Source organism: Agelaius phoeniceus, chromosome 3 (assembly GCF_051311805.1).
Source record: "Agelaius phoeniceus isolate bAgePho1 chromosome 3, bAgePho1.hap1, whole genome shotgun sequence".
NCBI lineage: Eukaryota > Metazoa > Chordata > Aves > Passeriformes > Icteridae > Agelaius > Agelaius phoeniceus.
The window spans coordinates 45,467,480-45,479,584 of NC_135267.1; the positions used below are offsets into that span (position 1 = coordinate 45,467,480).

Below are 12,105 nucleotides of genomic sequence, written 5' to 3' on the forward strand. Positions count from 1 at the left end.
CAAACCAGCAGACACTCCTTTTTGCTGATGATGTCCTCCTGCTCCTGGCCTTCACTTTCAGAGATCTGGGTGCCGCAAAACCTGAGCAGATGGATTATTTTAGGTAGCAGAAATACCAGTCTGAATAAATAGCAGATGCTCAATGCTGCTTAGCCATCCCCCACTGGAACTTGCTGTTCTCCCTTGGAAGTGCAGCTCCCTTGGAAGCTGAAGATCTTGAGATGTTCAAAAATACCAGCACCACTTTTCTTGAGATAGGGTTTAAAAAAAAACCTCAAAAAAGCCAACTCAAACCTAGTGCTATTAAAGGCTTTGGTTACCCGGGTGAGGGATGGGAAGATGCTGGAATGGAAGGAGGGAGCCCATGGCACATGCTTGTAGCAGGGCTGTCCATGGGTTTCCCAAAATCTAGCTTGATGCAGAGCAAGAAATCAGGATCTGAGACAGCAGCACACTCTCCTGGCAAGGCAGGAGAGCCACTGCCTGTCCTGCCTCTGCTGTCACCCTGTCACCCTGTCCTGTTCGGCGCTGGCACCGGAGCAGGGTGAGTAACACAGGTGACCCTGCTACCACCTTAAGAGGCCAGTTTGCTAATTCAGGGATGCGTCATGGAGATTACAGGGGAGGGTGGCAGGTTTCCTTAGAGCCAGCTAAGCGCTTTGTTAAATCATGTCTTAGGGGAGGGGAAAAGTAAAATGCATCCTGTAAGCCTTTGCTGCCTGCCAGGGCAGCCCCGGTTTTTAATTTGACGTGCTGTAATTAGTCTAACCACTGCAGGATCCTCGTCAGCTCCTGCGGGCTTGCCTGCTTCTGCCTGCTCTGTAATTGCTGCTTCAGGGGCAGAAAATTAAATAAAAAAAATTAAAATACGAAGTGTTTTGTACAAATCCCAAGCTGTAAATTATTTAGCAGGTGAAACAGAAATGTGCTGTGTGTTTCCAGGAAGTGAGAGACTGCACCAAAAGCGATGCGGCGCAGCTTGCGGCTCTGCCGCTATGTGCCTTCTGCAGAGTCATGTTGTTGGGAACCTTTTTTATTTTTTTTTTCCTTCTGAATATATTCTTGTTGGCTGATAGCCCAGAATAGGTAGCAGAGCAAGAGGCGATGGATTGTATAACACAGCCAAGTGATTTATGTGCTTGGCTCTGCAGCTGAGCAGCATTAGGATCACTGGTCTTTTTACCTTCAGTGTAGAAAATGTTTGAAAATTCAAGGTAACAGTGACTTGTTCCCTCTGTCCCTCCAAACTTAGCCTGTGGCTGTTTGGAAACGTGTTTCCTATTGCTTTGCATGATGTGAGAGGTTGTGTCCGCCTTTCTTTTGGTATGCCTTTTGTTCTTGCTGACTTATCTCTGCTGCTATAATTGGCATTAAATCCATGGACCAGAGGTCTTCTGGAGGAAGCAGAGATACTTCTTGGTAGATGGAACTTCTCTTGGAGAAGGAAGGAGTTAAGGGAATAAAGCTTTAGGATTGGAGGTCAGTAGAGAGATGGATTTATAGCAAAGCCCAGTTGCTTCCAGTTCAGTGTCTAAAAGCTGGTGTCCTTTTACCTGTGTCTGATGCAATGAGAAGCTGAGTTACAGCAGAGTTTCTTGAAGAGTGTAAAAATAGCACCAGGTTTTTTCTCCTGTTGCTAATGCAGCTGGTTTAGAGTGGGTTCAGATGTGGTTGGAAGCTCAAAGCAGAACATTCCTTGCGGTCTCGCCAAACCCAACACTAGCACCAGGTCTTAAAAAGTCGTGGAAAGGCAGAGGAGCTGAGAAATAGCCCAGAAACAGCTGCTAGCCTGGATTTCATCCTGGTTTGTGTTACTCAGAAAGGTAACTATTTGAACAAGTGCAGATTAACAAATAGGGAAGGAAAGTTTTACAGGTCAGAGCTGCCATCTGCGTGTGTTTCTTGTCTTGTCAGTGAGCGCCTGCCTCGTGCTGCAGCCTTTCAGCTTTGAAATGCAAAGCTGGTCTGAATTCTCCTGGGGTGGCCAGGTAGCACGTACTGCTGAAACACAATTAGCAGTATTTACCACCCTGGCAGGGTTGCAGTGTAAATGATGCTTAGTTTCACCGAGAAGTGTGGTGTCAAGTTTAAGCAATTATAATCGTAGTTGGGGATGTGTAAGGAGAGCGTGCTGCCACCTACACCGGTTCCATTCCACTTCAGCCTTTCTGAGGTCCCTCCTGTGGCTGTAGTAACTTGTCCATGGTCCCACAGCTCTGGGACATCTCATGTGATCCTACAGGGGGTCGTTGACAGAGAGAGCTCCGTTTTTGCATGCAGTTGTTGGCTGATATCTCCTGTTTGTTTTCCAGCTGCTCATGCTCCTTGGCACCACTGATGGTCAGTCGAAGCTGACCTCTGAGCAGAATGCCATCAGCCTCTCCCCTGGAAAGTACCGCCACCTCGACCGTGCCACCAACGAAGAGCTGACCTGTGACAAATGTCCTGCAGGAACCTATGTGTCTAAGCACTGCACGAAGAGTACCTTAAGAGAGTGCAGCCCTTGTCCAGACGGGACCTTTACCAAGCATGAGAACGGCATAGAGCGGTGCCACCCCTGTAGGAAACCCTGCGAACTGCCAATGATTGAGAAAACTCATTGTACTGCCTTGACCGACCGCGAGTGCACTTGCCTGTCTGGTACATTTCAGACAAACGATACCTGCGTCCCTTACACGGTGTGCCCGGTCGGCTGGGGCGTCCGCAAGAAAGGAACCGAGACCGAAGACGTCAGGTGCAAGCCGTGCCCTCGTGGTACCTTTTCTGATGTGCCTTCTAGTGTGATGAAGTGCAAACCCTACACTGACTGCTTTGGGAAGAACATGGTGGTCATCAAGCCGGGGACAAAGGAGAGCGACAACGTCTGTGGTTCTCCGGCGTCCCTTCCGAACACGGCTTTGACTTCATCGAGCACCGAAGCGGGTGAGCAGCCCTATGAAGTTCCACCAACCGCTGATCTTCCCAAAGGTAATGTCCACTCGTGAAACACAGGTGTGGTTCTGACTGAGGGATTTGTTCCTGCCTTGGTCAGGGTTGCTGTTAGGCTGTTAACAAACAACCTGGTTTAAAGCCTGGGTGGTGCTTCTGCTTCGTGGCATCGGGTTGCCCTCACTTGTATTAAACCACGTTAAATAACATTTTCACTGAGATTGCAGTCCTGACTGGACTTCTGGCTGTCCTGCTGTTTGGCCTGGAAGGACATGGCTTTCCCCAGCCTCTTTTCCTGTCTCTGTGATGTGCTGGCACAAGTCTGTGTAGTTATGGTGAACTTGGGTTGGGATGCAGCAGAAAATCCCTGCAGTCTCCCTGCAGCAGGGAGATTCCTCCTCTAATGGATTCACTGCTTTTGTGCCTGTGCTTTCCTTGCTTCATTTCACTCTGTACTGTGTCACAGTATTGGTTGAATGGGAACCATTGCTGGAACAGCCCTGCAGGAGCCTGGGCTGTCCTGTAACTTTTTTTCCTACAATCTCATAAGATTGCTATGTGGAATTCCTCTTTCTCTCACTTAATTGGAAGTCTTTATGGTGATGCCTTAGCTGTGGCTGGTTTCAAGGGTGCTGTAGGATCCACTTAAGTTGGTATTCTGGACTCCCTGGAAAGCAGGTTCCCTGTAATGCCTTAAATGAGGCATTTTAATTAAAAAACGCAACTTTTGATGATCTCAACAGCTGAATTAGTAAATATAATAGCAGGGAAGTGTTGACAGTGGTGGCTTCCAGTGCTTCACTTTTGTTAGGTCTCAAAGCTTGTCCTGACATTGGTGTATCATTGGGAGTGTACAGGAGGGTGTTTCCTGAACTTTGAAATCAACTGTCGACAATTACGTAAAAGTTGAAGTGTTTTCCCTGTTTGTGTCCTGATTAGGGTGTTTTGAGTAACCAAACTGGAGGCAAAACCAGGTACAGACAAGTACACCCAATGTCTGTCTCAGCTGGGTGAGACACAATCTGAAGAAGATGACCTTCCAAAATAATCTGTAGGTTTTGCCACAGCAGCCTTTCTTCCTCTTCTCGCCAGGCTTTGGTTGCTCACATTTTGCATCTGGCTAGCACCTGAGAGGTGTTGGTGGATAAGGAGACTCAATAAAGATGGAAGGTAGCTCTTAGGGGGAAGTTTGGTTGCTTCAGAGACCTATTTTTTAGTTGATTCATCTGCAGCTGCTTGCAGGGCTAGTAAAAAAGAGATTTTGCTTCCTTAACAAACCCAGTGGAGAGACACTAAGCCTACAAATTGTCATATTTTTTTTGTATTTTTAGTCCAAATACAAAATTCCACAAATGAGCTAAAATTAGTGTTCATAAACCTAAAAAGAAGAACCAACTCACTCAAAGTTGTTGATTTTCTGAGAAATGCTGAATGTGGGACAAACACAGGCTGACAACATGCCTTTAGGAACTTATTTTTTGTAATAAGCTGCCTTTAGCCTTACCCAGCAAGGGTCAGTTTTACCTTGAAGCTCCCTCTGTAACCGTACCCATCTGTTCCCAGAGGCAAACCTCAACTTCACCTCTACTCTTTCTTGCTGCCTGGCGTTGGGTTTCTGTCTGCTGGCCAAGCCGATGCTCAGGCAGGTCTTAGCCTGCGATGTGATGCTGTATCGCGTCTCCAGAGCCGTGACACTCAACTCTCCTCTTCTCCCGCAGGTCTGAACTCTTCAGTTCCCGATTTTGTCCCCTCTCCGGCGCCGCGCGCGTCCAGCAGCATGGTGCAGCGGGCACGGTACTACAACGAGACCTCAGCCAACGAGACGGACAGCATCGACGGGACCCTCATGGGCTCCAGCACCACCAGCCAGGCCCAGAGCTACCGACACAAGCAGACCAGCCAAGCGCTGGAGAAGCAGCCATCCCTGGAGATGATGGGGGGCGAGAAGCCAAATGTCCCGTACAGGCCCCCCCGGCGAGGCTCGCAGAATGTCCACCAGCACTTTGACATCAACGAGCACTTGCCGTGGATGATCGTGCTGTTCCTGCTGCTGGTCCTGGTGGTGATCGTGGTCTGCAGCGTCAGAAAGAGCTCACGGACTCTGAAGAAGGGACCTCGGCAAGATCCCAGTGCCATTGTGGAAAAGGCTATTATGAAAAAGTCCACCACCCCCACACAGAACAGGGAGAAGTGGATCTATTACTGCAACGGGCACGGTGAGCAGTAGTGACCGAGTAGGGTCCTCCCCACTCCAACACAGGTCTGTGGAGGGGCCAACCCCACAGCCAGTGACCTGTGGCTTTCCTCATTTGATGGGTCTTGTAGTGAGAACAAAGCCCTCACAGAGTGTAGTTCCTCAGATGTTTCTTCATCCTTGGCTTCTCCTCCTTCTAGTTCCCATGGTGTGTCCCTGCTCCTGAAGGAAAGGTTAATGGAGCGAGTGTCACCTGCTTGCTCCAGCTTCTCTTCTTCTTCTCACACAGCTTCTCCAGCTTGTACCCTTCTTCCATTGGTAGAATGATTTTGAATGAAGGCACTTTTTTCCCCCCTGTTTTCTTCTCTTCCTGCTTTTCTTCTGTTTCATATGGTCCTTATTTTCTCCATGACTCAGGCATGGATCTGGTTGTCTTTCGTGTCGTCCTTTATCCCCTCATCCCTGTCTGTTTCTGGAAGGCTGAGTCATCCCCCACCTCTTGGCACTGCCTCAGTTTCAGTTCTTAGCCCTAAATCCCAAGTGCTGGCTTGTGTCCCAAGCCCTCTGCCCACACTGGAGCCAGAAAGGTTATCCTTAAAGGCTGAGTCGTGGATGTGTACAGCTCCACGAGTGTCATCAGGTCTGCCTGGACTCTCTTCTTGGTAGTGTTTTCTGTTCATTTAGTGGATGATTTGCTTTCAGCTCTCTGATGAGACTTTAAAGATGACATGTTGTAATCTTCAAGTTGAAATTTTTAAAAATCAATGATAAACTAATGGTGGCATGACTGTAAGCACCAAGCAGCCAGGATCTCCCTAGTGGGATGCGCAGTTCTTCCTCTGCAAAGCTCCCGTGGCAATTTTGACCTTCCTTCCCTTATCTTGTGCAGACTGACGAGTCCTTACTTGCTTTGGGTTGACGTTGCTCAACCTTAAACATCCGTTCACAGTTAACCTTTAGAAAAGCACATTTAACAAGGGGGGGGCAGCAAACAAAGAATTGATTGAACAAGGATTGGAAGGTTTAAGAGAGATCAATCCTTGATGAAAGTCATCCTTGAGTGCTCAAGTACAAAGAAAGAAGGTTTTGAATAGGGCGTCTTTTGTCGTGTACTTTCTTCACCTTCCTGCTGATTAACAGACCTACACTTTGTTTGTCTTCATTAATTCATTTATACAACCAGTAAGATCTTGTTGGAATTGGTTTTCTGCCTTCTCTTGTGTTTATGTTGCTTATCAGTTTCCTTTTAACTCCTTTGTGTTCTTGGGCTGCAGTTTCTTAAACTTTTTTCTGTTTCTGATAACTTGTTCCCATAACACCTGCACTCCATTGTCCCTAAAATCTGTGGCACCCAAAGCATGGTCCGTGAGACTGTGATGAGTGATCTGCAATGGAGTTACAGAACCTTATTAGACATCCTTGTTTGTGGGCACTACCAGGAATACATGGGTTTGGCCATGATTCACAGGTCAAAAACAAGTGGTTGTTGCTAACTTGCAGTAGCCCTTTTCTCCAAGACTTTAATTACCAGTTGGTTGAATTTCTGATGCTTTCCTGTTTCTTGAAGCACCTCAGAGCAGGGCAGTTTGTACTGGACAAGGAATGCTCAAGTGCAGGGACTCAGACCATGCTGCTTTGAGTAGGTGCAGCTCTGGATTCTATCCTGGTGTTTCAGACCATGCTGAAGTGCCTGTGCTGCAGCTGATCCTTCTGGAAGCCACCTTAGAGCTGCCTTTGTGGGCACTGCTGTGTGTTGGGTCACTAATCATGATTCAAGTTGAAGAAACCATGCAGGTAAGAGAAGGTTCATGTCGAGAGGGATGGCCTGTTTTAACCCATTTAGATAAAACCTCACCTCCCAGATCTTGTCATCCTTTGGGGGACATCGTGGCGTCATTCACGGGTCATCCTGTGCTTCTCAGGGTGAGTTGTTCCAGCCTTCTCTGTCACATTAACAGCTGCATAAATTTCACAAGATCCTTGCTAAGTTTTCCCCTTTGTCTTGGGAAATAAGCTGGGTGTAACAGCAAAACCACACTTAAGTGATAAACCAGTGTGGTGTGATTGAACCTCTCCAGTCTGGAGGTGAATGGCGCCGTTACTCCCAGTCATTCCTGCAACAGTCACGCAGGTTCCCTTTGGCACAGCCAGCTTTGTGACTTCCTCCTGCCACCACATGTCCTCAGATGAACTTTGTGCAATAATGGCAGGCAAACAGGCACAAACCAATTAATGCTTTGCCTTGCTTTTAGTGCAGACCAAATCGTGTTGCACTAGCTGGAAGGGCCTTGCTCATTAGCTCTTACTTGGTGGTGCTTCTCTGTCCATGTCAGATATGGAAATTCTTCTCCTCTGAGGTGGAGCATAAATCCCTCTCTGCCTTTCCTGTTGAAATGTCTGGCTCTTAAGGCTGTTTACTTGAAAGGAGAGGTGTAGTGCCATAAAGGAATTGACCTTTTATTTAATAACTGGCTGTACAGCTGAGATATTCTGCAGAGCTGCCATGTCATGGCTTAGCTTTCTGCTGCTCCAGCAATGTTTGTTCCCAAATTATGCTTCATCCTGAAGCAGCATTTCAGACAGGGGTGAGTTTAGCCAGGAACAAACTTCAGGCTGTTGCAGAGGGGAAATCTTTCCTCTCCTGTGCTGCTGTGTGGATGCCTCCATGGTAGGCTAGCAGAGCAAAGCCTCCTGAGATGTGAGGACCACAGCTGCTCCCCAGGTTCAGGTGGCAGCCTGGTTTGTGGTTGCACAAGGTGTGTAGAGGGTTTGTGGCTTTGTGGCTGGGGGTGAAGCCCCTGAGCTGGCTGCTGGCAGTGCACCGACATCTGCATGACCTCCATCCAGAGGTTGGCTGGCACACCAGCACGGGTCTGGGATGTGTTTATTGCCTGTTTATGTAGCTCTTGCAAACAGTCTGCCCCCATTTGTTCCTAGTTTACCATCTCCTCCCTCCTAATCCTTTCAGTAAACAGCTTTAACCTTTGAAAGGAAAGTCCGGGTCTGACGGGTCTGACGCAGGCACTGGAGCTTCTCCTCAGAGCAGCTGTCCCTGGGCTCCTGCCCTCACTGGCAACCCACTGAGCCTCCCATGGCACCAGGTGGGCTTCCAAGGCTTTCCCTGTTTGGGGGATTTTATTATTGATTTCTCCAAGGCTGGTGAAGTGTAGTCAGGGTGGCACTAGCACTGCTCAGTGCTGGAGCAAAGACATGGCACTCCTTGGTTGGGCTCCTTACCAAAAGAGGAGGGGTTTACCGTGGAAGCAGGGACTAAAACTCTTCCCCAGTTCCTGAAGGGACTGAATTCCTGAATTGTTTAAATAATTGAGATAGGTGATCCTGATCAGCAGTTGTTGTCAGGAGGAGGTTCACTTGTCCTCATCTCCCCATGAGCTGGTATCTGTGCCCTGTCCTCTCTCTGGTTGTAATACATGCCTTAAATAACAGCTCAAACATAAAAATAGAAGTAGCTTGGGAGGCTGGTGTTAGAACTACACCCGTGTCCTGAGCATGGATATGTTCCAGCCAAGGCAGCAAATGCCAGTGCTTCTCACTGGACTAAATGATTCAGAGGTCTGGGAAGAGCTTGCAGTGACTAATGGCCTGAGTTAGCAGCCAGCCTACCTCCACATCTCTTCTTGTGTCCATCCTCACAACAGGGGCTGTCCAGAGAGAGATTGAGAAGGTAGAACAGTGTAGCTGTGGCTGGAGAAGCTGGACCTCTTGCTGGCTCAGCTGGCTCTTACTTTGCAGCCCTGCAGACAGGAATCCAACAGTTGACAGTTTGTCAAAGTTTTCCTGAGAAATTATCCACGTGGTGCCTGAGTGACGTGGGTACAGGGCTGATAGAGCTCTGTGGTTTAACCTTGTATGTATGACTTCTTTCTTTTTGAAGATCAAGAACAGCCTACACACTAGGCTCATGCCTTTATTTTACCAAATACCCATTTCCTTTCTTCTACCAAATACCCATTTCCTTTCTTCAGACATTCCCAGAGGTGAGAAAATGGGTTTGCAGGAGCCTTTCAATAAACACTGAGAATTGGAGCTTGTCTCTCAAATGCCATTTTCCCATCATGCCAAACATGAAGATGAGCTTAAATTCTTTTTGCAGAAATTGCTGATACTTTTGCCTTTGGCTTTCATCCATTTAGTAGCAGAGGGTGAAAGACAAAGACTGCAAAATGTTGGGGTAAAACCTGTGTATAGAAGCAGCTGTCTGAAATGATATGCCAGGAGGCAAGAAAAGAGTTTGGTGATTTTTTGTTTTTTGGAGTTAAAAGACTGAAGATTAGATCTTGGCAGTGCTGGCCTGGCATGAGATGCCACTTCCCTTTTATTTTTCTTCAAGTCTTGTAATTGCCCATTATTGCAGTGGGTGGTGAGAGCAAAGCCAGGAAGCCTCTGGTTAAATAATCAGAGAAATTAACTGTTCTGCAAAAGCTGTTTGCAGCTGGGGTGGAGCTGAGGCTTGACTGCATGTAGAAGAGCATGTGCTTAAAATGGCTCAAAATCAAAGTGGGGAGTTGAGATGTGATGCTGGAGAGATGGGGAGCGTTGGGATTTGGGGGTCTTGGTTTGTCAGTTCTCAGCACATTGAGGGCCAGGATCTTCTTGGTTGGTAATGTTTAGGGAGTAGTCCTTGGCTTGTGTGCTGATTGCTGAGGGACCAGGGCTGGGCTTGAGCTTGGTCTGCTCCCAAGGAAGTCCCTGAGGGTGTTGAGGGGGGACCGCATCTTGTACCTTGGAGAGCCTGGTGCTGTGCTGCAGCTCTAAAGCATTCCCACTTGAATATAACCAGTGGGGTGTGGGGACAGCAGGGTCATTGCAGGCTGGTTCTCAAATGGCATCAGGTGCTCATTTATGGTTAGTTGCAAGATGCTTATTGAAGTAAAATTGCATGATTCTTTGCAAGAGACAGCACATTACAGTTATGTGTGGGCTTTTTAAGTCAGTCTTTTCTAGAGATCCATCACTTAATGAAGGGAAGCAAGTGCATGGAAACAGTCCAGCTGAGGATGTTATTCCTCAGGCATATTTAACTACTACTCTGAATAAGGAAACTGCTGCAGACTTGGCACTCACAGGTCTATGGGGTGACACTGAATGCTACTTTTAGGACCCCTCCTTAGTGCTTGTGTGGGTAAATGAGATGAAAGCCACTTAGTGTAGAGGTTTTGTTTGGTAGAGGTAGTTTTCCTTGGATCAGCTCCTGAACAGGTCCCAGCAGGTGGCAAGAGGATCACACTGGGAGTCTGGGTAAGGTTGCAGGAGCTGCTGTGGAAACAGCTGGGAAAACAAACAATTCTTTCAAGCCCTAAAGCTTCACCGGCCTCAAACTGTGGTGGCCTCGAGGTTTTGTGCCCAGGCCACAGGTAGGGCAGAGATGCCCAGATCATCTGAGGAGGGCAGGTGTGCCCATTGCTGCTGACATAATTCGGTAACTGCGGCTGCGCCTGGAGAGGAGCAGCCCTGGGCTTGTGTGCAAAGCCTAATACAGCTCTGGCAGGCAGAGCACGAGATGAGGGATTGATGTCTGTCCACCTGCCAAAACAGAGAGGCAGAAGGTGTTGTGTTTGTTTTTGTTTTCCTAAGCAGTCTCTCCTCTGGCATCTGCAGCTTGATGATGTGCAGATGATCGCTGCTCCTCTGATGACAGCCTGTCCACCTCCGCTGGGAGAGACCCAGGCACAAGGGGAGTTGGTTAAATTGGAAGAGGCAGGAATGTGCTGGGCACTACAAGGAGTATGGATGCTCCCTCACTGCAGCTTGTTCTGCTGCATTTCATGCTGTATTTGCTCCTGCACAAGCACAATGCTCTGCTTTGGGTGGGATAGAGCAACTCTTCATCTGCAGCACAAACCTCTGCCATGGGAGTGTTGGGGTGGCATCTGACAAGTTCAGAACACCGTCCTTCTCAAACCACTCAGTGTAAAGCATTGCTCAGGTTTGCCCAAAAATCATTTTGTCCTTTTGGGAAGCTATGTGATTTCCAAAGGGCGTATGCAAGAGCTGACCAGGGCTTCATGATGAAAGGGAGCCTTGGAAAGTGCAAACGTGGGAGGCTGCTGTTCTGCTTAGAGAGGAAGAAACCTAATAATGTGCAGGTTTTATCATCTCCTGTTCCTCAGCCTTATTGCATTAGCACCAAAGACTGGTGCTTGATCACTTTTAATGTGTGTTGCTACATGATCTCTCTATCTGCAGCATGTACAGGGCTGTGAGGAGCTCCTCTTGGAAGCTGGAACATTTGCTCCCAAATCTGCTTCAGAAAAAAAACCCCAAATTATCCAGTGGTCAAAATTCCTGGGTGGCCCTTGTATTAATTTAATGAGGGATTGGGATTTGTGCCTGCCCATTAAGGTGTAGAGCTGAGTGTGGGAGGCAGGGCAGCTCTGCAGGAGAGGATTGTCCTTGTAGAAAACCACTCTGAGCCTGGGGTGTTTTTGCCAAAATCCCGACACCGGTTTCAGTGCTGGGAGGGCTGTGATTTCTCACATCAGTGAGGCTCTCACACATCACTCCTCAAATAAGAAGGTTGGGTTTTTTTTGTTTTGTTCCTCGCTCTCCAAGACTGGGAGAAAAAAAAATGCAGGAGGTGAATTTAATCCTCACATTGGCATCTGTGAGTGTCTGGATATTTATATGGCTCTGGCTGTGGCAGTGTGTGTGCTCAGGGTTACCAGCTGTCCCAGAGGGTTATAATGAAGATTAACTCTGCAAAAGCCATTTAAAATTTAATAATTACATGAAATACTTATGCTGGCCATTCTCATGCAAACTAAAGCAAGAGCAAGTTCACTCAGCAGGTCCCTGGTGTAGCATCTTGTGGTGGTGGGCAGGAGTTCAGATGGGTCCCAGGAGGGTTGGACCAAGGGTGTGTTACAGATGTGACTTCCACATAATGTATTGGGAAAAGAGGTCTTGTCTCATGATGATTTTCAAGTTCCCAGTTCATAAACATGTTCATAACTGCATGTGGC

General features: G+C 47.8%; 1 protein-coding gene across 5 annotated transcripts in view; it reads left to right on the forward strand.

The window, feature by feature from the left end:
• TNFRSF21 (TNF receptor superfamily member 21) overlaps positions 1-12,105 on the forward strand; it is a 37,299-nt gene that overhangs the window by 3,670 nt on the left and 21,524 nt on the right. For all 5 annotated transcript variants that reach the window (XM_054630311.2, XM_077175162.1, XM_077175160.1 and 2 more), the window contains exons 2-3: positions 2,313-2,967; positions 4,647-5,144. In XM_054630311.2, the coding sequence (XP_054486286.2) occupies positions 2,313-2,967; positions 4,647-5,144 (1,153 nt within the window). The remainder of the gene's footprint in view (positions 1-2,312; positions 2,968-4,646; positions 5,145-12,105) is intronic.